General features: G+C 29.2%; 1 protein-coding gene across 3 annotated transcripts in view; it reads right to left on the reverse strand.

Annotated features, from left to right (window-relative positions):
- LOC122272543 (short-chain specific acyl-CoA dehydrogenase, mitochondrial-like) overlaps positions 1–27849 on the reverse strand; it is a 46011-nt gene that overhangs the window by 2264 nt on the left and 15898 nt on the right. Inside the window, exons 1-2 of one of the 3 annotated variants that reach the window (XM_043056355.2) lie at positions 6176–6315; positions 3000–3166 (exon numbers count right to left, since the gene is read on the reverse strand). In XM_043056355.2, the coding sequence (XP_042912289.1) occupies positions 3000–3166; positions 6176–6227 (219 nt within the window). In that variant the 5' untranslated portion in view covers positions 6228–6315. Of the gene's footprint in view, positions 1–2999; positions 3167–6175; positions 6316–8566; positions 8650–27849 lie in introns of those variants that run through there. The other 2 variants (XM_071181280.1, XM_071181281.1) reach the window with 2 other exon arrangements.

A 27849-nucleotide genomic window follows, 5' to 3' on the forward strand; every position in this document is an offset into this window, starting at 1 on the left:
GCTACTTTGTGCAAAGTTTCATTCGTTTTTTTTTCGACAGAAAAATGGTCAGACGTTATAAAAAAATACCTGGAACGAGAAACTACCGTGATTACACTTTAGAAAAGCTGCAACAATGTTTGCAAGCAGTTGTTGGTGGTATGTCGATTGCAGAAGCTTCTCGGAAGTACAAAATCCACAGAAATACTATCTCTAATAAAATTCACAAGAAACACGTGAAACTTCCTGGTAAACTATTATTTTTCTTCTACAAAGATTTTTCTAATGACTTAATCAAACGATTTAACACATAAAAATATATTTTATAGGACATCGGGTAATTTTGACAGAAACTGAAGAGCAAGTTCTGTCATGTTCATTCAAGGATGTTATGTTCAAATTTAACAATATTATAAATGTTAATGAATATGTAATAATTATTATTTTTAAAATTTCATCCATTTCAATGTTTAAAAATGTATATGGTTTCCTTTTGTTTAAACTCAAATGTTTTGAAATAAGCATTCTTTTTAAGAAAAAATTCTTCAAAAAAAAATGGTTTTTAAACGCTGAAAATTATTTACAAAATAATATCTTTATATATCTTGATGTTTTTGCCTTTAAAAATGTCAGCAATTAACTTTTTTAACAATTTTATATCAATATTTCACAAAAAACATGATTATTAAACTGAATTCCTATAACTGCACAAAGTAGCCCCATTTGGGGGCTACTTTGTGCAAGGTATGTTTTGACTTATTATTCGTAAATATTACATACAAATAATGTCAATATTGATCAAATTCACTTGTCTGAGTCCAGTTATGAATATAATATCGATAAATTTTACTAAAGTTTGAATTAACATGGTTTTTTTACATGTCAAAGTTCAAAAACTGCGGTAGGCATTTTCCATAAAACTGTTCATAATTTCTCCGAAACAGTTCATATATTTTGCTTAAAAAGTTGGACAACAGGTAATTATAGTTAATTTTGCTTTATTCATATATCACACACTTAAGTTGCATTAAAAAAGTTGATTTCTAATTCTAGCTTCAAATAGTTTAAAATTACAGTATACAGAACCTCTTATCCGGAAATCAGAAAGCCGTAACGTAGTTCGATAAATTTTCCGTCCATTTAAAAAAAAAATCTTTTTTTTTCTGTTTAAGATTTTAGGATTCTTTTCTCTCGATCTTTTAAAAGATGTTTACTTTGCCATTATTCTAGTAATAATCATTTTGTTCCCTAGTCACATTATGTCAATTTATAAGATCCAGCAGTTGCTCATACAACAAAAACCAAATTTCCATCAAAAGAAAATGGATGAGTTTTTTTTTCAATAAATGCTGATACTTTTTTTTTAATTTCACTTTTTATCGTTCAATTTATATTAAGTTTGTATTTATTTTTTATTTAATTAATTTTTTTCCTTTTTATCTTATTAAACTTATGTGTATTACTTTATCGCTTTTTCTTCTTTTTAAAACTATTTTTAAATATTTTTTGGTCAGTTGGGTTTGATAAACAATAAAAAAAACGGCTTTTCGTAGGGATTCAGAAAACCGGAAAAATCAGATGGTCCTGATCGTTACGTATAATCGGTTCTCTACTGAATTGTTTTTAAAGCTTCAAAGGTTAAAGTTGTTGCTCCAAACTGCTTCAGAAGTGAAAAGTTACTGCTCTAATTTGTTCCTAACATACAATCACATCAATGTAGTTGACAATTTTAACCCATTTTATATTAAGAATTTTGGAAAATATTAGTTCTAATAGGGATTGGTATTTTTTAAATTAGCCAATCTTTTTTAAGTGTCTTAAATTTAAAAACAATAATTAAAAAAACTAACCAGCTTTATTTTGGTCAGGCTAATATCTGTCAACCCTGATATATATAACACTACAAAAATATATTCAGGATATTCTGTACCAACTGTTCCAGTACATATATTTGGAAATCTTATAAAAAGGGAAGTAAAAAGCTATACACGTTTGCAACCACATATTAAAAGAAGATTAAGTTAGAGGGAACAAGAACATTTTCATATTCTGATCCTTTACATTGGTGTCAAAATGAGTGAATAAAGGATTAAAATCATGTGCAAGAGTTGGTTCTAGTGTTAGAAGTATTTTTTTTCTTTCACTTAATAAATAATTTCGAATAACTTATGTGCACCATGCTTGCTGCATAATTTTTTTTGCAGAATTTTAAAAATATATATTAATGATTATTACAGACAAAAATATTATTGCAGAACATCCTGCGTAAATATAAAATAGACATTGCAGTTTAAAATTTAGTATTGGGCATTCAAATGTAAACATACATACAATAAAATTTATCAGTGAATTCTAATTATATCACAAAACTACAAACTTCACAACAATACGAATTCATTGTAAAATAAAAATTACATTAAAACTCAAAATAATTATATACCAAAGATCTATATAATGCTATTCTATTAACAACAATCTTTCATACTAGACATTAACTATAACATTAACTCTCAAGAAAACAAAAATTGATAAAATTGTTAATTTTTAGTTCTAATGCTTTTGAAAGAATAAAATTTTCTTCTAATTATAAATACTTTAAGTGAATATTTTTATTTCTTAAACTTTTGCACTTCAAAAATATTTTAAGACGGTAATGATGACATGTTTCAGGTATATATTGGTATATATTGCAATATTTATTTGATAAGTTTAATGATATGTGAAGATATCTATATAACTCAAAATTTTATAAAATGCAAAGTTATAAAACATCATAAAGATCATTTATTCTATCTCGATTAATGCACATATCAAAGGGAAATGAATGATATAAGGGGAAACAAATTAATCAAAGATTCTAATTACTTGATCTTTAGGAAATATCTTTTTCTCATCAATCATAGTTGCTACAGGCTGCAGTTCTTTTTCATCAAGGTCTTCTATTCTATCTCGATTAATGCACATATCAAAGGGAAATGAATGATATAAGGGGAAACAAATTAATCAAAGATTCTAATTACTTGATCTTCAGGAAATATCTTTTTCTCATCAATCATAGCTGCTACAGGCTGCAGTTCTTTTTCAGCAAATTCTCGAGAAGTCTTCTGAAGCATTTTGTGAGTATCGGACAAAAGGTATGCATTTGAGATTGATCTGATGCCTACTGTTTTCTTCAGAAATGGTTGCCCTGAAATATTTTTTTACAGTGAAAATAGTAACAAATATTAGAAGCTGTGACAACAGAAACCACTCTTCAGAGATATATTTAATTTCTAATTTTTTAACGTCTCCATATTTTACATAGCAATGGATATATCTTACCTAAGAGTTATATGATAAGCAGAATTTTGCATCCTTTTGTTGCAATAATAAAGAAGTTACATCTTAAAAGTTTCAGATTTCTTTTATTCTTATTGATAAGAAAAAAATACCATGTAATTGAAAATTAAGCTCTTCATTTACATGCAAAAAACATAACTAATTTAAGCACTTTCAGTAAATAAAATAGTCTGAAATAAGTTTGAAGTTAATGGGAATGGTTCATTAATTATATACTTTTCCTGAATTCTATATGATTTAAATTTCGTGAACACTCATTTTTGTGAAAATTTCTTCTCTATGAAGAAATAATCAAACTTATATGAAATATAAATAGAGCTAAGACATGCTAATGATTATAATTAAAAAGCAATTATAAATGTACCACTATTGTGCATATTTATTTGTACTACTATCAGTAATATATGTGACGAAGTTTTAGTAATTAATTACAATTCCTTACATGATGTTGCTATTTTCACAAACATAAGTGTAATTTAAATTGAAAAAAAAACAAAAACAATTACATTCGAAATGAAAGTTTTTTAGTATTAAATTTTAGAAAACAGCTACAAAAAGACAAAGTCAAACAATAAATAAAAAAAGGTAAAAGTTGCAATTGCGTTACTACGATCACTGGTTGCCCATTGGTCAAATGCTTTTTCTTTCTAGTTTGAAACGCTACAACATTTCAAATCATGGGTTGCAAAAACTGTCTCAATTGATGTTTGTCGTCGTATTGGTTTTCAAATCCTGCCTATATGAACGTGCCTCAAGATGTCAAAAAATACTTTTCCTTCTTCAGTATTCATATTTATATTGAAATCACCGTCAAGCCAGTAATTATAAGTTAATGATAAAAATAATATAAAAATACTTTAAATTATAATTATGTAAATACATTAAAAAGTGATAGAGCGTTCGCCTTTCAATGAGGTGAACCGGGTTCGAATCCCACCGATGGATGGCCAATACGAATCCGCACCCGGCTTGCAAAGACCACAGTGCTGACGTAAAATATCCTCAGTGGTAGACGGATCATGGGTTAGAGTCCCCTTGCCATCAGGCTAACCGTGAGAGGCTCTCGCGGTCTTCCTCTCCATGTAAAGCAAATGCGGGTTAGTTCCATCCAAAAAAGTCCTCCATGAAGGCAAAATTTCATCCAATACTTCATCCAGGAGTTTCCTTATCTTCTGGATTGGGTTCAAAATTACAAGACTACGTAGTTAAACATTAGTAGTCGTAAATCAAAAAATTGGGTCAGCTGTTCAACGTTCAACGACGGTTGCAAAATATAAAATATTGGAACCTGTTCATGCCAACTGAAATTGCCAAGGCACTAAAAGAAATTGCTCAGTAGTTCAACTTGGATTATAGGGAAAAAAATACATACTGGGTTGCATGGAGATGGTTAACAGGTTTAATTGTGGAATTTTAGTTTCTCCTTACCGATTTCTGGAAATCACCAATACTTGGCAATTAAATTAGCTCTACCGATACAGAAATCTTTCACAAAGAGATCGGTATCTTTCAGATAACCAAGTGCCAGCAAAAAATCAATAAGAAATATAGATCTCCACCAACTTTATTTCAACTCACATAAAAATTAAATGACGTAAAATATATTCAATAAAACTTTTTCAAAAAAACAGTTGAATTTAATATAATTAATAAATCTTTTTCTTTCTTTGATAGGAAGAAGAAATGAAATCCATATAGAAAATTAGAAATTTAGGATTAGCATATTTATTATGCTATATGGAGAGCTGATTACACCTACTCATTTCTGCCAAAAAGTTTATTAATTTGCAAAATTTTTAGAAAAGTTTGTGTGGTTTTCTTGGTGATTGTAAGGATTTTACCTTTTCAGTTGGCCCTGTTATGTTTTATTTCATTTTATTTATTTATTCATTTATTTATTTTTTAGTTTATCTGAGGTCGCTGCCAGAAAAGGCCAAAATTTTGAAGTTATTTCGTCGCGTACATCAATATGAAAATCATCCAAAAAAAAGAAAAATGCTTTCAATAAAAGTTTAACCAGCACGCTTTAAATACTCACTTCAAATTTATTCTATAAAAAAATTCTCAATGAACTCCATATTTAAAGCTTGTTTAGTTTTTTCAGTTATTTGGTTTTCAAATTAATCATAAAATATCCGTAAAATTCAAAAGTAATCTTTCCCCAACATAATTTGCAGTGTTCATTAACTCAGCAATTGACATTGTTACCAAAAAAAAAATCCTCAGAAACCTTTACTTTGTTCAATTAGTTTCCTATTATTTTTTTAATAATTCCTATTATGAATTTGATGAATTTAAGTAATTTGTTATCATACCGTTATTCAAACTTAAAAAAACTTTATTTAAAAGCTCAAATAGAAACACACTGTAAGTCCTTTCTAGAAAACGCACTAAATGCAAATATGTTTTATTATGCTCTTAAAATTAATGAAACATGCTCTTAAAGTGTTGTGACACAATACCATATGTTGTTTTTGAAATATTCATAATTCAAACATAATCATATTTAATTTAAACACAAATAAATGAATAATTAAAACAAACAAATAACACTGATTACTGGCCTTAGCAATTAATGCTGCACTTTTTATAGGCTTTAATTTCTCTGAACTTATTTTAGAAGAGCTTCTGTTTATCAATATCAAGTGTTTTTAAATTGATAATAATTAGACAGCTCTTACCATAAATCAATTCTACAAATTATTTATAGACAGTTTATTGACGATATTCCTTAACTTAAAGTTTTGCAATAACATAAATTTCTAAAAAATTTTTTTTGCAATAATATGATAAAAATTTTACTATTATTTAAATGAGAAATAAAACAGATTTTAATATCTATGAATTTTTTATTTACCTGATAATCGGAAGAGTGTTCCTAAATAATTTTTTGGTAGCATGAGACCCATGTTTGCACGAAACCCAATCTATGATAAAAATCCCTCCAAAAATATCACACATTTACTTTATAAAAGAAATTTCGTTTTAACTATCAACATAAAATTTTTATCGTCATTTTTTTCCTTCAGAATTGGTGGATACACCTGCTCTATGTCTTTCTTCCATTTTTACAGGTACGTAGAATAGAAAAAAAATCGCGTATAGAATATGCAGAATGTTAACACAGGAATAAACAAATACAATAGTGGTAAATCAAGACTTTAAAGAAGCAAGATAACTTACGGAATCCTTTTTTCGAGTGTGCTATGTTGGAAATGTTAAGTTTCAACTGTTAATTTGAAATAGAAAGTTCGGCAATCGTAATAATTTTACATTTATTGCATATTATATACATTCTCTTTTAAGGCACCATTCTTAGTAAAAAAAATAATTAAAATAATTTTATTTTAAAAAACATGGTATGAATTAATGAATCGAATTAAAGTTTCACTCAGAAATTTCCAGTTAAACTTCAACTTATGGTTATATAGCTCTAACAAATAATTATTAATGCTGAATACATAGTACTTTTTTCCTAATATTTAAATATTATAATGCGCTTTATAATGTTTAAATAACACACATTTTTGATGTTGTTTAAGCAAATTAATAGCAAAGTAAATGGTGTTTTTTATTAAACATAAATTTTTAAGCAAAATCATACTAAATCTAGATTTTTATTTTTTTTTCCTTAAAAAAAGCAACAATAATTAGTAAAAGTAGAGATACATTACATCTAAATTATACGCAATAATTTTTTTTTAAATGCCAGGAAAGAAACTTACGTCGTAAACAAATATACAAAAAAAGGAGAGAAAAAAATCAGTAATAATTTTTTATAAACAAATCTTAAACTGACAAATAAATGCCATTGAAATTAGAAAGGATAATTATATTTATTACGAAATAGATACTTTTAATAAATTATAATTCACAAGGNTCTCCACCAACTTTATTTCAACTCACATAAAAATTAAATGACATAAAATATATTCAATGAAACTTTTTCAAAAAAACAGTTGAATTTAATATAATTAATAAATCTTTTTCATTCTTTGATAGGAAGAAGAAATTAAAGCCATATAGAAAATTAGAAATTAAGGATTAGCTTATTTATTCCGCAATATGGATAGCTGATTTCACCTACTCATTTCTGCCAAAAAGTTTATTAATTTGCCAGATTTTTAGAAAAGTTTGTGTGGTATCCTTGGATATGGTAAGGATTTTACCATTTCAGTTGGCCCTGTTATGTTTTATTTCATTTCATTTATTTATTCATTTATTTATTTTTTAGTTTATCTCAGGTCACTGCCAGAAAAGGCCAAAATTTTGAAGTTATTTCGTCGCGTACATCAATATGAAAATCATTAAAAAAAATACTTTGAATATAAGTTTAACCACCTCGCTTCAAATACTTATTTCAAATGTATTCTTTAAAAGAATTCTCGATGGACTCCATATTTAAAACTTGCTTAATTTTTTCAGCCATTTGTTTTTCAAATTAATTCATCTTGAAATATCTATAAAATTCAAAAGTAATCTTTCCCCAACATAATTTGCAGTGTTCAAAATTACAAGACTACACACAATTACACATTACACAACAATTGACATTGATACTAAAAAAAAAATTTTTTTTTTTAAATAAAAAAAAAAAATTAAAAAACTCAGACATCTTTACTTTGTTTAATTAGTTTTCTATTATTTTTTAATAATTCCTATTATGTATTTTATTTTGATGAATTTAAGTAATTTTTTATCATACCGTTATTCAAACTTAAACAACTTTATTTAAAAGCTCAAATTGAAACATACTATAAGTCCTTTCTAGAAATTTGCACTGAAAGCAAATATGTTTTATTACGCTCTTAAAATTAATCAAACATGCTCTTAAAGTGTTGTGACACAATACCGTATGTTGTTTTTGAAATAGACGTAATTTAAACATAATGATATTCAATTTAAACACAAATAAATGATAATTAAAACAAACAAACAAATAACACTGATTACTGGCCTTAGCAATTAATGCTGCACTTTTTATAGGCTTTAATTTCTCTAAACTTATTTTAGAGTAGCTTCTGTTTATCAATATCAAGTGTTTTTAAATTGATAATGATTAGACAGCTCTTACCGTAAATCAATTCTACAAATTATTTATAGACAGTTTATTGACGATTTTCCTTAACTTAGAGTTTCACAATAGCATTCATTTCTGAACATTATTTTACAATAATGAGATAAAAATTTTACTATTATTTAAATGAGAAATAAAACAAATTTTAATACCTATGAATTTTTAATTTACCTGATAATCGGAAGAGTGTTCCTAAATAATTTTTTGGTAGCATGAAACCCATGTTTGCACGAAGCCCTATCTATGGTAAAAATCACCCCAAAAAATATCAAGCGTTTACGTTATTATGAAATTTCGTTTCAACTATCAACATAAAATTTTTATCGTCATTTTTTTTCTTCATAATTGATGGATACACCTGCTTTATGTCTTTCTTCCATTTTTACAGGTACGTAGAAGCGAAAAAAAAATCGCGTATAGAATATGCAGAATGTTAACACAGGAATAAACAAATACAAGAGTGGTAAATCAAGACTTTAAAGAAACAAGAATAACGAAATAGAAAATCAATACAAAACATAAACAAACACTTACTTACGGAATCTTTTTTCGAGTGTGCTGTGTTGAAAATGTTAAGTTTCAACTGTTAATTCGAAATGTTCGGCAATCGTAATAATTTTACATTTATTGCATATTATATACTATACTTTTAAGGCACCATTCTTAGTAAAAAAAATGATTAAAATAATTTTATTTTAAGAAACATGGTATGAATTAATGAATCGAATTGAAGTTTCACTCAGAAATTTCTAGTTAAACTTCAACTTATGGTTATATAGTTCTAAAAAAATAATTATTACTGATGAATACATAGTACTTTTTTCCTAATATTTAAACATTATAATACACATTGTAATGTTTAAATAACACACATTTTGGATGCTGTTTAAACAAATTAATAGCAAAACAAATGGTGTTTTTTTATTAAACATAAATTTTTAAGCAAAATCATACTAAATCTAGATTTTTATTTTTTTTCTTAAGAAAAGCAACAATAGTTAGTAAAAGTAGAATACATTACATCTAAATTATACGCAATATTTTTTTTTAAATGCATGGAAAGAAACTTACGTCGTAAACAAATATACAAAAAAAGGAGAAAAAAAATCAGGAATAATTTTTTATGTACAAATCTTAAGCTAACAAATAAATGCCCTTGAAATTAAAAAAGATAATTATATTTATTACGAAATAGATTATTTTAATAAATTATAATTCACAAGGACTGCAAATTTAAGTGTCGGATATTAAACCTTACTTAAGTATGTTAATGATAAAACGAGGAAAAATTTTCTTTCCTCTCAGTGTTTCCCAAACTTATGACTTTTGTGCATCCTTTCTGAATGTTTCGTAACGCTGTGTACCACAAATTAAAAAATGAATGCATTTTTTTAAAACTATGTTTATTTTTCTTTCTTGGTAGAAAGTTGTGTTAATTAGTTTATTTGCATTAATGAGAAGGAGGACATTGTTTCTGCTGTGATAACAGGATAAAAATTATATTTTATTCAAATAATCAAAATAAGTAGAATTTATTACTAATCTTTACTATAAAAAAATTGCACATAAGTTAGAAATCACAACTGGCAGTTGACTCCACTAATTATTAACAGTTAACTCTGCAAAAAATAACCAATAGAAAAATACGTAATCGTACATTTTCATGGCTAGCTTTGTTTTTAAATAAAAAAAAGTTTGAAATTTTCGTTCGTTGCAAGACACTGTTCCCGTACCCCTAGGGGTACGCGTACCACACTTTGGGAAACACTGCTCTAATTAAATATTTTTAATATAGTCCTTTTTTAGGTTATAACTTTCACAATTACATTAATAACCTTTAATCGTTATGTCGGGTTTTCGTCGATAGAAAACTGATTATTTAGGATTCTGTAGAGGGAAGCCTAAATAATAATTGGGAACCGCTGCTACAGAGCATGTCATAATAATCACTAATTCAGTTAATTTTATTTTTTTGTTTTGCACTTTTATTAAATGTGTAATAATAAGAGCTATAGTTTTTGAAACCAGAATTTTCGATAAACTGTCGCAATGCGAACGGAAAAATTACCAAATGAATGGTTTAAATACCATATATTTTGGTTTTATTACCAAAAAAAAATTATTTTTTTTTGAGAGAGAGAAATTTAATTTTTTCCTCGTGCGTTATTTTGTGTTCTACTACTTCCGCACTAACTATTTAGACATAAATACTGCAAATGAACCTTAGAATTGAATATCAAATCCAATCTTGGAAATATGGCTATTTTCCTACACTTTGACTTCTACAGTTATTTTAAAAATTAATTTTGCAGATAAATTATTTTTATAGAACTATGCAATTAAACTAAGTATATCAAATTCATTTATTTTCTTCTGTATATCTAAAGAAATATTTTGATGCTATGAATTTAGAAATAGAAATTAATACCTTACATTTCATTTACATAAAAATTATGTATTTTTTGAAGAAAATTTTTTTTTACATATATATTCCTGATTTTGGTACAATTCTCAATCGGTAAATTTTCTCTTTCTCTTTTTTTTGACGTATTAGATAAAAATAAATTAAAATCAATCAGCAATGATGTATTTTTTAAAAACATAAGTCACGTTGACTAAAAAAACAATACAGAGAATAGAAAAGCAATTAATCGCTACAAGGATAAAAATGAATGCACCCACACCCCCTGTGCTGTTTAACACCTCCCTATCCTTGATTATAATCGAAGCAATTTTTTTTCAATCGCATGAAGTGTACAAATATTTTTTTATTCTTCTTCTAGGCCCAACACCCTGAAGCGAATATGTGAAAGCCGCTATATTAGTATTGTTTGTAAAAATAAATAGATAAAAAAAAATTATAAAAATAATAATAACATTTCGTAAGCTGATATTATTCAATTGATGTTTATATTAAAAATATTTCTTCATTATTTTTGCTTTATTTTTAATTGTTTTAAGCGCATTTGTTAAATTTTGGTGCAAGAATAAAAATTCGTGTAAATTTTTGGCTCATAATTTTAACGATTTATTAAAGGGTCTTTTAAATATCAGAGAAAATAAATGTAATACGGTTTGAAGTATCAGCTCTGCTCGTGATGGCGCTGCAGTAAGCTGAACCCCGGTGGTTATTTTATGAAAGAGCTACAACTCCGGGAATCCCGATCATTCAATATATCAATGGAACCCACTAAAGCCTTATATCAATTAACAATTAATCTTAGAAAATTACAATTATAGAACAATTATTTTTATTATAGAATTAACTGTTTTAAAAGACAAATATCTGTTAATCTTTAATATTTAATCAATAAAAAAAGCATATTGAAATCAAATGAATTGCTCCTAATAAATTTTTTGAGAATAAAAGATAAAGTCAGATAGATTTCCGAATTTTAGAAACACCTTCTAGTTTTACTATTCAATTAAATTGATTTCGATGTCTTTCATTCGGCCTGTCTCATTAGTGATTCAACATATTTCGATATCACTTTTGTTNTTTTAAGTAGCTTATTTCCGACATTATTTAAAATGGCTAAAAAAAATGTCGTCGATTGAATATATGGTTAAGCGATAGTAAGAGGAAAATCTATTTTCCCTTTCAGGTTGTTTTTCCTCAAAAAAGGATTCTGTCCCCTGTATAAAATCCCTCTATACCCTTCCCTCCAAACGGACCCCTGGAGAACTCCCGTGCTCACAGGTGCACATCATTAATTATCTATTGGGTCAACTTTCGAATTGACAAGTTTAGTCATTTTTTAGATATATTAAAGTGCTATTTAAAACTGCAGCATATCACACGAAAGCATTAAATATATATGATTTGTAAAAATGTAAAGTAAAATAAAAAGGAATCCTGATCATTAGGAACCGATATTAAATAGTTCAAGTGATGGGACAAAATTACCTTTTAAACGAATCAAAAAACTTTTTTACCTTTTATACTAAATATTTTTTAAATAATTTCTTAATACTCAAATTGTTTAAAAGATGATATGTTCCCCTCTAATGACGACGAAATTTTTATTTTTATTTTATCCAGTCATTTATTTATTTTTTTTCAAATTTATTTTTTATTTGTTTTTATTTTTTTAAATTAAATGCACTCGTTTAAAATAGAAACAAAGTTGTCAAAATTTCATAAACAGTGTCGATTTACAATCATAAGAAGTTGTTTCAACTTAGATTTAAAAATTTGAAAGTTTTATTAATTAAAAAAAAAACTGGAAGCCTTATTAACTTTAAACACATAACAACAACAAAAATCTAAAAATAGAAACAAGTATGATCAATAAATAATAAAATCATAAGCTAACTAAATAAATGAATTTTGTATACGAAATATAATATAACAAATGGAACATATTTCAGATCTAGGGGAAACATGGAAAATTTGATCACACAGAAAGTCTGAATTTTTTTTTCTTATTAAAACATTTAGCTGATGATCACTTGATTTCAATGCTCTATCAAGCAAAATCACATGTTGATTCTGTCTATTAGCAGTAAGCAAAATTTAAATAAAATCCCATCTCTTATCTCAATTCCATCCAGAATAAAGCAAATCGAGAATTTAGATGGGTCTGTCAAAGAGGGAATTGAATAGTGGTCCACTATTTAAATAAATAAACAAAACAAAAATTAAAAATAAAGTAACTAAATAAATAAATAAAGATATATTTCCTCCTTACAGTTCAAATTACTGAATCAAAATATGATTTTCATTTTTGCCCTGTTGCTTCGGAATTCTTATTTTTCATCAGTACAATTAGCTTTGATGTTTCTATAAACAAAATTATTATTTTTTAGACGCCGCTATGTTGGTACTTTAAATTCTCATCCTTCAGAACAAAGTGGGTCAAATTAACTTTTAGTAAGAAGATTTGACCCAGTTCTTTAGCTCTTAAAAAATTATTTATTACTGTGCAAAGAAGCTGTGCAAACCTTCCATGTTTTCCATAACCACAACCAAAGTTGATTTAATAAAAACTTTTGTTTACTTCAGAAGGTCAAAAATTTGTCTTCTTAATGTCCTACGAAAGTTTTGATACAGAAATTCGAAGTTAACGGGTTCATGTGCGATTAATTATAAAATAAAACCAATTACATTAATTAAGAAAATTAAACTCTTAAAAAATTATTTATTACTGTGCAAAGAAGTTGTGCAAACCTTCCATGCTTTCCATAACCACAACGAAAGTTGATTTAATACAAAATTTTGTTTACCTCCGAAGGTGAAAAATTTGTCTTCTTAATATCTTACGAAAGTTTTGATACAGAAATTCGGAGTTCGCGGGTTCATGTGCGATTATTTTTAAAATAAAACCAATTACAATAATTAAGAAAATTAAACAATACGACTAGTTGAAGCACTTAGGATAATTAAAGAATTTAAATTCGTAAACTCTAGGCATAATTAAAATAGTAATTGATGCACCTTTATCTTGTAAACAAGTATCTACAATTTATTTTATAAATAGTAGAGAATAGATTTTCCACAAAGGAAATTTGCATGGAAGGCAAGAGCAAAACATTATCCAGTGTTACACTATCACGCTACATACACTTCAAACTGAAAAAAAAAATGCTAAATTTATGTATAAAATTATAGCCGCATATATTATAAAAATAATTTTAAACATACATTACCAAATGCGTTCTTAAGTTTAATTGCTACTGATAAAATTTGTTAATTTGTATTGAGTTTTTCTTTTGAAATTCCAAACAAAAAGAGAAAGAGATTTTACTGCTTTCTCTAAAATAACTTTTAGAGAAAGCAGTAAAACATTACGTAAAGCAGTGGCTTCAAAAATTAGTTCAAGATCATTTCCCCCATAAAATGCGTTAACAAGTTTGAAATTTTCTGAAATATTTTGGAAAATAGGGAAAGCGGATCTCAATGAAAAGTTCGTTAAATAGAAAATTCGAAATGTTCTTGGCTCCTCGAAAAAATTCGCAAAATGGAGAAATTCGTAAAATGGAAGTTCGTTAAATAGGAGTCTGACTGTAATATATAATTTTTGAGAAAAAATCAAAATTAGAATAGAACGATGATTACTTTAACGACAATGTGACGCAACGGAAATTTCCCACAGTATACAGAGTGACCCAAAATATACTAACAAGACCCTCCCCCCTATTTAAAGCCCTAGAAATTTTTTGTTCCAAGCAATTTATAACCAGAAATCAGACAAAAGGGTGTTTCTGTGGATATCCTATTTTTCCGAAGTAAGGACAAAAGATCCCAAGGCATAAATCTCGATTCTGGTAGTTTATTAATACTTTATAAACATCGCTAAAAAGGATTTCAAGCCTAGGGGTTCAAGGACAGAATTGCCGTGTAAGGCATCAATGATATGCATTTGCCTAAAGTAGTTTCTATCAAACTAAATCATACATGTTGTCATGTAAAATCTGTATTATCTTATCTCATTAATGTACTTAAATAAAGCAGATTGTTTGATTGGATAAAGCTGGTGTTCTTATAATAAATTGCATTTAACTAACTGCTAATAAGATTGACTTGAAATAATCAATTTTTCTTAATCTAATTTTATTTATGAAGAACTTATACTCATATAATTTTATATTAGGTGATGATAGTACAGTAGAAGAACCTCGTGTGCTTGGTTTGACCATGGTTCCTGGANGAATCAGTATAGATTGTTACATATTCGATATGTTGTTGATTGATCCATGCTAGAGCTGTTTTAATTGCCATGAGTTCTGCTAAAAAGATATTTGTGTTGTCGGTGACTCTGGTGGAGACCTTATGTATTGTGATACCATTCTGTTTAATAATCATTGCAAAGGCTGTCTTATAGTGATTAGGTTGTTCTGTCTCCATCCTAGAGCCATCCGTATAGATCTCCATGTCCTGATCTTTTGGGCAATCATATCCCCAAGGCAAGGATCGATATTCTGAAGGGTGTTCCGGGGCTGGTTTATCGAAGTTCATTGTATGGTCAAAGTTAGTTGGGAATACGTAATTTATATCCTCTAGTCTCCAGCCCCATTTGACTCTTTTAATGTAAATGTCTTCAATTATCTTAAGTTGAATAGGAACGACGCCCGCCAGTATCTGGATAGCCTCCGTGCTAACAGTAGAATAAGCTTTAGTAATAGTCAGAAGAGGGATTCTTTGTAGGCTTTTTAGCTTTTCGTTTATTTTGGTGTTGTTCCTATACCAGACACTGGCGGCATACATTATTATCCTTTCACTTGCCTGGAGATAGATTCTTTTAAGTAGTTGCGGTCTGAGGCCCCATTTTGCCCTGGCAACCCTTTTAATAGCCTGATTAAAGTTAGTGAGTTTATCTTTTAATTCATTTAAATGTGGTATCCATGTCAGACCTGGGTCGAGTATGACGCCTAAATACTTCATCGTTCTTACATTTTTAATATTACAAGTATCTGTAGGTCTGAATTTTATGCATGGTAGCCTTCCTATTTTTTTATTGCTCTTAGGAAAGGTTATTAATTGGGTTTTATCTCTGCTGAAGTTAAGTTTGTTCTTCTCGGCCCAGTCTGACATGCAGGAAAGAATATGGGTTACCAGTTGGTCAAAATGATATAAGATTGGACCACTTATTAAAAGAAGTACATCATCTGCAAAAGCAATTAAAGAAACGTCATTGCTATTAAAATCTTTAAATTTCGTAAAATCCATAGTAGCAATACAATTAAAAATATCATCAATTAAAACCAGCCAAAGTATAGGTCCCAGGGAAGATCCCTGTGGCACACCCATGTTTAATTTTCTTTCAACTAATGGTTCTCCGTTGTCGTTATAATAGTTAGCCATTCTATTATCCAAAAAACTAAATATACATTTAGAGAGGTTATCTGGCAAAACCAGTTGATTTAGAGCACATTTAAGAATTCGCCAATTTGCTTTATTAAAGGCATTCTCGATATCCAGAGCCACCCCAACTGTATGTTTACCTTCCCTTTTTTTTCACTAACAATATCAACAACGTATTTCAAAGCGTCGTCCGTTCCCCTCCCAGATCTGAAGCCATATTGGTGTTCATTAATCAATTTCCTAGACTCAAGATGGTAAATTAGTCTTCTAGTCAACAGTTTATCAAAAATTTTCCCCCAGACAGCCAGGAGGGAGATCGGACGATATGAATTTGGTTGCTTTTGGCATTTGTCTTTTTTTGGTATCAGGGCGACTCTGGCTATCTTCCATGGCTTAGGGAAGTAATTTATTGTGTAACATATATTAAAGAGTGTTAATAACCAGTATCTATTTGCAAAGAAAATTTCTCTAAACACTTCGTTGGGTATGCCGTCAGGACCCGGTGATTTCCCCGGTTTGAGACCATTTATCACCAGCTCCAGCTCATCAATAGTAAAATCTGTTTCATTTATGCCACAGTTATTAATTTCTATGTTATTACTTGGTGCGCTGGGGAAATGATGCTGCATGATAGCCCCAATGGTTTCCCTATAATTCTCTGTTTCTGTACCATCTACAATAACTGGATTTATAGCTTGTTTTCTGCCCAATGTACCACTAGCTATCTTGTAAGGGGCCGAAAAGGCATTCTCTGTAGAAAGGCTATTAATGTATTCTTTAAGGTTTATAGTTTTATTTTTTCTGATTTGTTTTTTGTACTTAGCATATGTTGACTTGTATTTAATTTTATAAATTAATTTTATATCTGGGTTATTTTCCCTTTGGTACCTCCTTCTCAGAGCCCTTGTTTGTTTTCTTAAGGCACCCAGTGTCGGGGTCCACCAGGAGCAATGCTTGTTCTTTAGGTTTATATTCCGTTTCTTTGTTTCAAGGCAAGCTTGTTTGATTTCTAATGTGACCTTATTTATAAATCTATCTATATCATTGGGTTCTTGTAATTCATCCATATCGTTAGATTTAGTGATATAGAGCAATTTTGCCTTTAAGGTAAGCCAATCTAAATTTTTGTATTTTATAGCATAATGTACTTTGTTTTTAAAGTTATTTTCCGTATCAATAATGGCAGTTATCAGTTCATGATCGGAACATGAAACCCCGTCGTGAACTTTAAATTTAGTAATTTTTTCAGAATTAGTAGCTATAATGTCAATCCAGCTCTGCCCCAGTACTGAATTGTACGTTGGAGGCGAGTCTGGATTGTTGATTACATCGATATTATGTCTTTGAAAAAATTCCACAACGGCGTCTCCTCTAGCGTTGCTCCTGGGGCCCCACACAGAAGACTTTGCATTTAGGTCACCACACAGCACCATATATTTTCCCTGAGCAGCAACCATAATAGGTTCAATATTATTAAGAAAAGTGTCTATACAATCATTTGGCGGACAATACATAGAAATAAAGATATAATTATCATCGTTTAGCTTAAAGTCAATAGCACATACATCTCTAGAAATCATTACCTGAAAGACCTCTCGAATGTCTGGATGCACAATAATTGCTGCCCTAGGTTTAGCTTTGTGGTATACAATCGAGTATTTGTTAGGAAAACCAGTTATGACATTTTCATTATTAAAGTATGGTTCATTGAGACTTATAATGTGTAATTCCTGTGAGACAATGTCCTCACTTAATTGATAATTTGCAGACGGACTGTGGTGTAGATTTATGTGACCAATTTGTAAGTTATTTAATGACCTATTGTCCATAATCAGTTCGTTTTCGTTGTATCTCTATAGCCCTAATATATTGTGAACAATCTCTATCGAAGGGTCGATGGTCCACATTAAGTCTTGCATTAAATTTTTCACAAGCACTTTGACAGTGCCTACAAAACGCTTCTTCCTTGCATTCACTTTCCTTATGTTCGGTGGATGAGCAATGTCTGCAGATCTTCTGGTTTCTACAATCACTTGCCAAATGCCCAATCCCGGCACACTTATAGCACTGTCTTATTCCGTATGTTTCTTCATAGTTATAGCGCTTCCAACCCAGGTTTAGCCTCTCCCTGTATTTCAACCGTTCAAAGGTTCGTGGGTCCAGCTCGATAATCCTGTGTGACCTCCCGTTTCTAGCCTTCAGTTTCGCTTTGACTCTGAAGGTACCCACCTCAAGCTCTGGATTCTGCATAGCCAGTTGTTCTTCCACGTCCTCCGCCTCAAGGCCGTCATCCACTCCGAACAAAATGATGTTCGGTTTTTTGAGCTTTGGCGGGCTGAAAGAGTATTCCTTACTAAGTGTTGATTTGTCTATTTCCCTTGTCAAAGCGTTTAGGCCTTCTTCCGTATCGGTCTCAATGAGCAAACCACCATCACGAATACTTTTAATTCTCTTAATGCCCACTCGAATATTTGCCGGGTTAAGACATTTAATCAAATCAGCCTTAGTTGTGGCTGGGTCTCCTGCTCCAGACTTTGGTCGAATAATGGCCACATGCTCCCTTGTTGGGTTTGACATTGTAGCACGTCTGGCATGGCTTCCTGTCAGTGCATCTGCATAGGAGCGACTAGGACCAAATGGGTGATCACCAACTGTTGTTCCAATCGAGGCTTGAGTAGATTTGGCGGCATTCAATTGCTCTATTTTCTCATACAATCTACCTCTCAATTGATTTATTATAGCACTTTGAGTAGTAATAATACCGATGTATGTTCCTGCGAGGCTTAATAACCTATCTTTATCTTGTTTGCTGGTCCTCGTGATTTTATTGGTAAGGATTGAGCTGAATTCGCTTTGGGCGAGTATGGCCTCAGAGATGAAATCTCTTTTTGGATCGATCGTGTCCGGATCAATTACCGCTAATTCACTCACTGGATCAAAGTCATCATCTTCCGTTTCCGATAGTGGCCCCGTATGTTCGGATCCCTTGTTTGACATTGTTTGAGTTGGCAATGCAGGGTTATACCATCGTAATATCAGAATATGATTATTATGTAGAGTTAAAACATCTCAACACGGCAAATTTTATTTACTACATGGTCCCCTCAAATGAAGATCCAAATTGGCAATATGTGATTGACTCCTTGGCAGACCGAGAAAGAAAAATCAATTTGCACTCGGCTCCTCAAAATTTATCACAAAGTAGATTTAGAGATGGTCCCCAAGAATTGCTATTTTCAATGATGAGAGGATCCCTCGAAGTACGAAACAAAATTTATGGACGACCGCTTAATGTCCGAGACACAATTTGTGGTCGATCCCCTAAGTTGTGAAGCAGACTCAAATGTCGGGGCGGTTCCCAAAACACATATTGAAACTGTCTAATCAAGCACTAAATCACACAGAAAATACAGTATTCAAAGAGAATCAGGAATGTCACTCACTTGTATCACAGAGAAATCGAATTGTCGACTACTTACACAACAGATTTGGTAATTTAAGTTGGTGTATCGGCACTATCTGTTGGTAAACATCTCACTCATCCATCAAAACACAAAACGTAAACACACCGCCATCTTGGCTTGAAATCGTAAAACACTCATAAAACTCTCAATTTTCAACATAACACCACCAAAATCACCATGCGGTACTATTTTATCTCGATAAAACTGAATATCACAAAATATATAATGAAATACCTATAAAAACAGACTTTTAAACTTAGAAAATCAGACAGTAAATAAACACAACCTTCATCGGCTACGAGCTGTTGCCATCTCCCTTATGAATAGTTAAAAACAGAATAGTTTTTTTATTGATTGTATTTTAACTATATTATTTGTAATGGTTTTGAAACCGTAATGGTAAAATATGTTTTTATCGTAAACTTTACGGTTAATTGGATTGACAGACTGCTGCCGGCCATTTTACCATCATTTTAGAAAGGAAATTCTAACAGTGTATAACCTATTACCATGATGGCAAAAATTCATATCATTATTAGTATTATTTTAACTTAAAATTACATTCTAAAATGTGGAGAAAAAATAAGTAGATGAATAAAGACATTCTTTATGTTATAAATAGGCGGTCACGTTTCAATACATTCTCCCTTATACAAAAAAAGCAACTGAAAACATACATTAAAAAAACTTTAAAGACATAAGCCCTTGCGCTGAGATTTTTTATTTATAAGATGTTCAGAGTAAATAGTACATAGATATGAAACGAAACCGAGGGGAAAGACATGATTGATAATGTGAATTCTTCATCTTGATGCTCTGGAGAATCCAGTTTCATTCATACATGCCGATAAAAATTCTGGTAAAACTACCGCACTGTATGATAATGAAGCTCTTGTCAAAAAACCAAAACATATACTGTATTTAAAACATTCATTTAATAATTTTTCTGCCATATAACTGTTCTACCATAGCTAGTAACGGTTTATCAGAAATACTGGGCTCAAAAATTTTAATTCTTATTACCACACGTTTAACAAAAATACAAAACTGTAAAGTAAATTTAACCGAATAAAGGGTTTTCGCGCTATGTTCTAAGATATTATGAAAAAACTACTAAATTATATGACAACTTTTATCGCATTTTACAAAACCATATTTTATTGTTAATTTTACCAAAATCAATGGATGAATGAGTAGATGTATGAATGGGTCGGCCCTATAAACGGGTGTGACGTATGGGTGTGGCAGAAGTTGAATTCTTGACCATAGATGGCGTTACTGGAAAACAAGAACAATCACACCCCCTCTGTCTTAATGCCATACGTCAACAACTACCAAAATCTTTAGAAAGGGGTTTTTCGTTGCTCCAGTGGAGTTGTAAATACGGTAGATTTTAATGTATTCCGGTAGTTCTGATCATACTTTTTCTCANAGTAGAAGTTGACAGTGATGCAACTACAAATTCTGAAGTGTTATGATTATAAATATTTTAAAATATATTGTAAATATTTTGTTTATCCTAATAAATATAAAATAGAAACTATTGTGCAAAAAACATATTTTATTGTTTCAAAAATAGTGTATAAATTGATCAGAGCTTTAGTCAAATTTATAAAGGCGAAGTATATTTAAGACAATTGGGTATATCTATTTCGTTTAAAACAATAAAAATGTAGGCATATTTAGAACAATATTAGTTTCAATTAATACATTTCTATGATTTGGGAAATATTAGTTGAGCCTATATTCTTTAGTAAGATTCGCTGCAATAACAATCCTTTGAATTTCACTTGTACCTTCATAAATTTCTGTTAGTCTTGCATCTCTGTAATGCCTTTCAGCAGGCATGTCAGTTACACAGCCCATACCACATAATATTTGAATAGCTTAAAATAAACAAATGCTCTTAAAATAACTCCTGTTAATTTGTTTGGAATTTGTTTTTTTTTTTATGAATAATTATATTATTTGGCTTAGTATCAAGAACAAATTGATAAAAGTATTTGCATCTGTACGACAAAGGTGCTATGTTGCAATATAACAGAACTATGTACTCTTACATAAACTAAATAACAACTTAATGCATTGAAATGAGATATGCTAAAAATTTGATAACACTACTGAACTGCACAAGTTTTATTTTTGTTTAAACTAACTAAGTTTGTTTAATTATAAGAGCAATTTATATTCCTCTGCTTTGGAATACAATAGGACTGAGGAAAGTGAACAATATATTTTGATGAAATTCTTTAAAAGGTTTGAATAATACTTTCTACTTTTAATAAGAAAGGGATAAATTACATTGTACTAAATTTATTCCATTAAAGTTTCATTTACAAGTTATGAATACTGTATTTTTCGTTCAGGCCAACTGCATTAATATAGTTTATAAAACCAAACTGTACTAAGGGCCAAAAACTAAATAAACAAGATATTTAAAAAAGAAAAAAAAACACATTTTGGTATTTTGATCGTTATTAGTATTTTTATTGCATGCATGCGTTGCAGAAAAAAAACTCTTAGAATAAGGTCATTTTTAAAAAACAGAAATTTAATTTTAGAGCAACTCTTCACAGCTATTCACAAGCTTAAAAAAAAGTGAATTAGCACATTTGTATTTTGTACAAAATACAGCATTATTCCGAAATAAAAATATCAATTTGTAATTATACAATTTCTTTTAATATATATATATATATGTATATGTCCTGAACATATTACCTGATGTGCCACAAATGTTGCAGTCTCAGAAGCTGTAAGTTTAGCCATTGCAGCTTCCTGAAAAATAATATTTCCTTAACAATTAAAATAAATAAATTAACACTACTGGATCATAGGAAAGTAGCAAATGTTGTTGTTTCAAAGGTAGTATGACAGATAGACAGCTTTTTATGAATGTTACATTTAGTACTGGTAAAGACGATACAAGTACTGAACACTACTGAATCAAAATCAGTATTTAGGAAAGTTACGAAAGTCCCAAAAGCAGAAAGTTTTATGTGGAAGTTTCCTGTAATATAATATTTCACTTATAAATGTTTCTATTGATAAAACAAAAATATATGCTGAACATTATTGAGTCAAAGGAATATACTCAATAAGTAAATTTTCCGGAGATTCAAACCGAGTCATCAATATTCTGCTTTTAATGTAACAAATAATTAAAAAGTAGAACATAATATTGAATCAAGTATATTCAATGAAAACCATCGAAAATTGTATGATAAACAGAATTTTTGGACATGAAATCTCATACAAAATAAATTATTTCTATAAAAGAATAGGGGGGAAAAACAGCTATGATATTTCTAACAGCAAAAACTCAACCTTTTCCTAAATTAAAATGGCATGTTAAGCAAACATAAATCAAAATTTATTAATTAACAATTAACGCAGTTTTTCTGTCATATATTTTGATTTCAATGAATCAACTAGTCAGTTCTTTATGTAATATATATATATATATACATAAAAGGCTTTGAACAAACTGATTTAATTAGTCACTTAAATTTTTATCTCATTAATTCTTTTTAAATTTTTTATTTCACATTTCTTTAAGGAAGCATATACTTTGTTTTGAATTTTACACAACTTCTGAATTTCGAAATCTATTATGATGTAAATGATTAAATATTTAAAAGTTTAAGTTAACAAGCTTTTGAAACAAAATTCGTTAAATTTGAACAGAACGTCGAGTATAAATCTATATTAAAAGATGAATTTAACAAACATGTGGTAAAATATTTTCTTGTTTCACACGGGATTTCAATAAGTTAAGATTTTCATTAACCAAATTAAAACGTATATTTAAATTTTGCTCTCATATTTTTTAAATTAACGTTTTTACACCTTTATTGAATAAATACCATAAAAAAAACCTCTGCCCAATACAGAAAGAACCTAAAAGAAAAATGAATTAAGAAATCTAATCATTTTAGAATCGTTATTTGTACAAATTATCAATATAAATTACAGAATATATATTTGGTTGCTAATAAAGTTTCTACCAGATTGACAACTTTTACAATACTTATCCTTACACTAAATTACAGAATTGCGATGTTTATCTGCAGTGATTCATTATACGCTGTTGATATTTTTTAATAGAAGTCAAGTTTATGCACCTATAGCAGTATATGACTAAACCAATTGCTATCGAGATTTAAAATTGTGTAGTCTCAATTGGAAGCAAACCTTTATGGCAATCTCCTTTGTTTTGAACATTAAATTAAAAATTATTTTCTGACACATTCTGTTTTTAGATTAAACTTGATTTTTAAATTTTAAAACCAAAAAAATCAGTACTCCCATTAAATCTGAATCTGTATTTTAAATTAAACTTTTACTTTAAAAACAGTACATATTTGGTTCAAAAAATTATATGTTTCACATCGATTTAGAATTCAATTTCCGCAAAAGAAGATCTTAGGTTTTGGTGTATAAGTAATACGGGATAAATTAATAAAAATTATTTAATTTCATACCTTTGTGAATTTTTGTCCAGCATCTTTCAACATGGCAGCTTTCCATGTTAGCAAGCGAGCAGCTTCTAATCTTGTTTCCATATCAGCCAATTTCATCTTGAAATAGAGGACAGCAAATATTCAAATGATATTAAAAATATTTGAACAGTGCGCACAAAAAAGAACCAACATGAATAATTTTATTTTTGATCTAATGATCGGATCTTTACATGCGACTCATTTTTAACGGTTCGAGGGGATGAGCTCAAATATGCTGCTTAATCAGTGCAGACAATATTTTAAGTTATGAAATAAGACACAAAAAACATACTTTCTCTGAATAAGCATACCCTTTTTCAACGGATTCGGATTTCTGATCCCCAAAATATAAAAGGGTAGCCGCAATCTGGGACAGTCCCTATAGTTTGGTCAGGAAAGTAATGTAAAGTTTGAACCCCATAATNTCTCTCGTTAATTGTGTATTTTGCCCTACCTGGAGCAATTTTTAAGGAAATCGGAAAAATTTTGCACACAATTATAAAATTTGTTTTTAAAAAGATAATTTCATGCAAAAAAAAGTTTTTTTTGTAAATATTCATAATTTTTTAAACAATTAATCATCAAAAAAAATTTGAATTATAAAGCATACATTTTTTTACATCATTTTAAAATACGTAATTTTGTATGGCAGAATATGAAATTTGAGCGAAATCTGTTGAATACTTTTTGAAAAATCGAATTTTAAATATTAGACTTTTTTAAAATTTGATTTCTCAAGTACTATTATTCAAGTAAGAGTAATGATGTATTTTGCTAAGTAAAATTACATACTTATATACGATATAAAAAGTAGTTTTTCCTTACAATTCAACGTTTTTTTTTCAGCCATTATTTAATAAAAGAATTGAAAATAATAAGTGCTTACTAAAATTTATTTTTTTCTAAAAATTATCTTTGGATAAACAAATTTAATAATTGTGTGCAAAAATGTTAAAATTCGCTTAAAAATTTCTTTAGATATGGCGCAAAAAGTAAAATTAACTTTAAGGGGTCCAAATCATAGGTACTGTATTTCCCAGATTGTGGCTTCTACTCTAAATCCATTGAAAAAAAAGCATGTTTACTTAGAAAAAGTACATTTTTGTGCCAAATTTTGTAGCTTAAAGTATCATCTGCACTCAGGATCTCTCGAAGATTTTCGCTTTCCGGAGAAATTTGCTTGACCATTCGGCATAATCTGGCTACAGCTCGATATGCGTGCTTATCATATTGGACAAGTCTGAACCTGCACATTCATGAAAATGTGTGTTTACGAAAATCTTCAAACTTAGTTTTGATCGCCTGAATCATTTCAGATTTTTTTTATTCTTAATGATAAGAAAAAAATAAAAATGCTCTTCATTTACATACAAAAACATAACTAATTTAAGCACTTTCGGTCAATAAAATAGTCTAAAATAAGTTTTAAGTTAATGGGAATGGTTCATTAATTATATATTATTCCAGAATTGTATATAATTTAAATTTCGTGTCCACTGGAAAATTTTTTCGCTATGAAGAAATAATCAAACTTATATGAAATGTAAATAGAGCTAAGACATGCTAATGATTATAATTACAAGGCAATTATGAATGTACCACTATTGTGCCTATTTATTTGTACTACTATCAGTAATATATGCGACGAAATTTTAGCAATGAATTACTATTCTTTACAGGATGTTGCTATTTTCACAAACATAAGTGTAATTTAAATTGAAAGAGAAATTGCATTAGAAATGAAAATTGTTTAGTTTAAAATTTTCGAAAACAACTACAAAAAGAAAAAGTTAACAATAAATAAAAAAAGGAAAAGTTGTAATTGCCTTATTGCGATCAGTGGTTACCCATTGGTCAATTGCCTTTTCGTTCTAGATTGAAACGCCACATTTCAAATCATGGGTTGCAAAAACTGTCTCAATTGATGTTTGTCGTCGTACTGGTTTTCAAATCCTGCCTATATGAACGCGTTTCAAAATGCCAAAAAATACTTTTCCTTCTTTAGTATTCATATTTATATTGAAATCCCCGTCAAGCCATTAATTATAAGTTAATAATAATAATAATATAAAAATACTTCAAATTATGATTACAGTAAATACATTTAAAAGGGATAGAGCGTTCGCCTCCCAAAGAGATGAACCGGGTTCGAAACCCACCGATGGCTGGTCGATACGAATCCGCATCTGGCTTGCACCGACCACAGTGCTGACGAAAAAAAAATTCAGTGGTATCATGGATTAGAGTCCCCTTGCCGTAATTAACAAAATGTTCTTACACAAACTTATAATAAATCGAAAACCATTGCGAAAGAACGGCTTATGTAAATAAAAGCTAATTCGGAAGGTAAAAAACGAATTCGCGTGCGTTAGAGAAGGGTTTTTCCCCGATACGGCTCCTTTACACTGTGTAATAACTCTCGGGGAGAACCGATTTTTCACTTGTTGATTTGTTAAACCTAGTTATCCCCAAAATGCAAGAGATGACTATATATGACTGATGACTAGAGAGAGAGAGATTACTGATTTAATTTGATTTTTCTACAAATGCTCCATTTTATTAATTTTTTAAGGGAGGTTCGGGTTTGAAGAAAAACTATACGGGATAACCAATTGTTTTTTTTCGTTTTATACAAATTAAACATCCTTGTAACAAACAATTAGTAATAAGTAAAGAAATTGTTATGATTTCGTTGCCGATAAATTCAAATTTCTGACACAATTACGCCAGAAAAATATAAACTAATTTTAATGAAACTCCTTTTTTTTTTTTTGTAAACGATAAAAAAAAATTCTAATGTGTAGATTTAATTTTTCAGAAAATTAGCATTTGTTATTAATTTTTAAATTTCACTATTGAAATATAAATAAAATATGAAAAAAAATGGAATTTCAAAAAATGCCATATATAATATTACATAGTATAATATTAATAATACTTTTTATTCTATCACCACCAGCAACAAACGAAATATTCCAAGCAAAACTCAGTCGCCAATATCCTTGAACTGTGAAACAAAAGAAAAGGCTTTCTTCTCTTATATTCACTTCAACTTTCATTTTACCCATTGCTTCACTCTATCATCATTTCAGCATTTTTCGGTGTTTACTGAATGTTATTTTTATTCAATAAGTGCCAGTATTTTTCGGTATCCATTGAGTGCAATTAATTATTTGTTTCGACAGGTATGTTCAGCAGATGATTGAGCTCTACAACTGAGTCTGACAGTTAAAAACTTTAAAATTATGTGGGCTGAAATTCCATCAGACCTTGACAAATCTGAATGCAAAATACACAATTACGAATACAAAAACTTTAAAACTGCAAATGGTAATAATTTTTTTTAAAAATTTATTTCGTTACAAATGTTACTTTCATTTTAATTCTAATTGATCTTTGAATTGTCAAAAAATTGAGACGTACATGAATGCCACATGTTTAATCTCTAAAATAAGCTACCTTACAAAGAGAAAAAAAAATGCAATTTTCTAATTAGATCGATGAATTTACCGAATCCTTTTAAAAGAAATTTGCGAAAATCACGAGTGCATGCAGGAAAGTCCGAGAAGGTTCCACAAACACTTCCAATTGGTAATAATGGAAAATATTCAACAATTCACACTTTTTTAATACCTATCAATACTCTCAGGACAGGCTAAGTATTAAATAGGTAGTTCTGTCACT

This window comes from Parasteatoda tepidariorum, chromosome 5 (genome assembly GCF_043381705.1).
Source record: "Parasteatoda tepidariorum isolate YZ-2023 chromosome 5, CAS_Ptep_4.0, whole genome shotgun sequence".
NCBI classification, from domain to species: domain Eukaryota; kingdom Metazoa; phylum Arthropoda; class Arachnida; order Araneae; family Theridiidae; genus Parasteatoda; species Parasteatoda tepidariorum.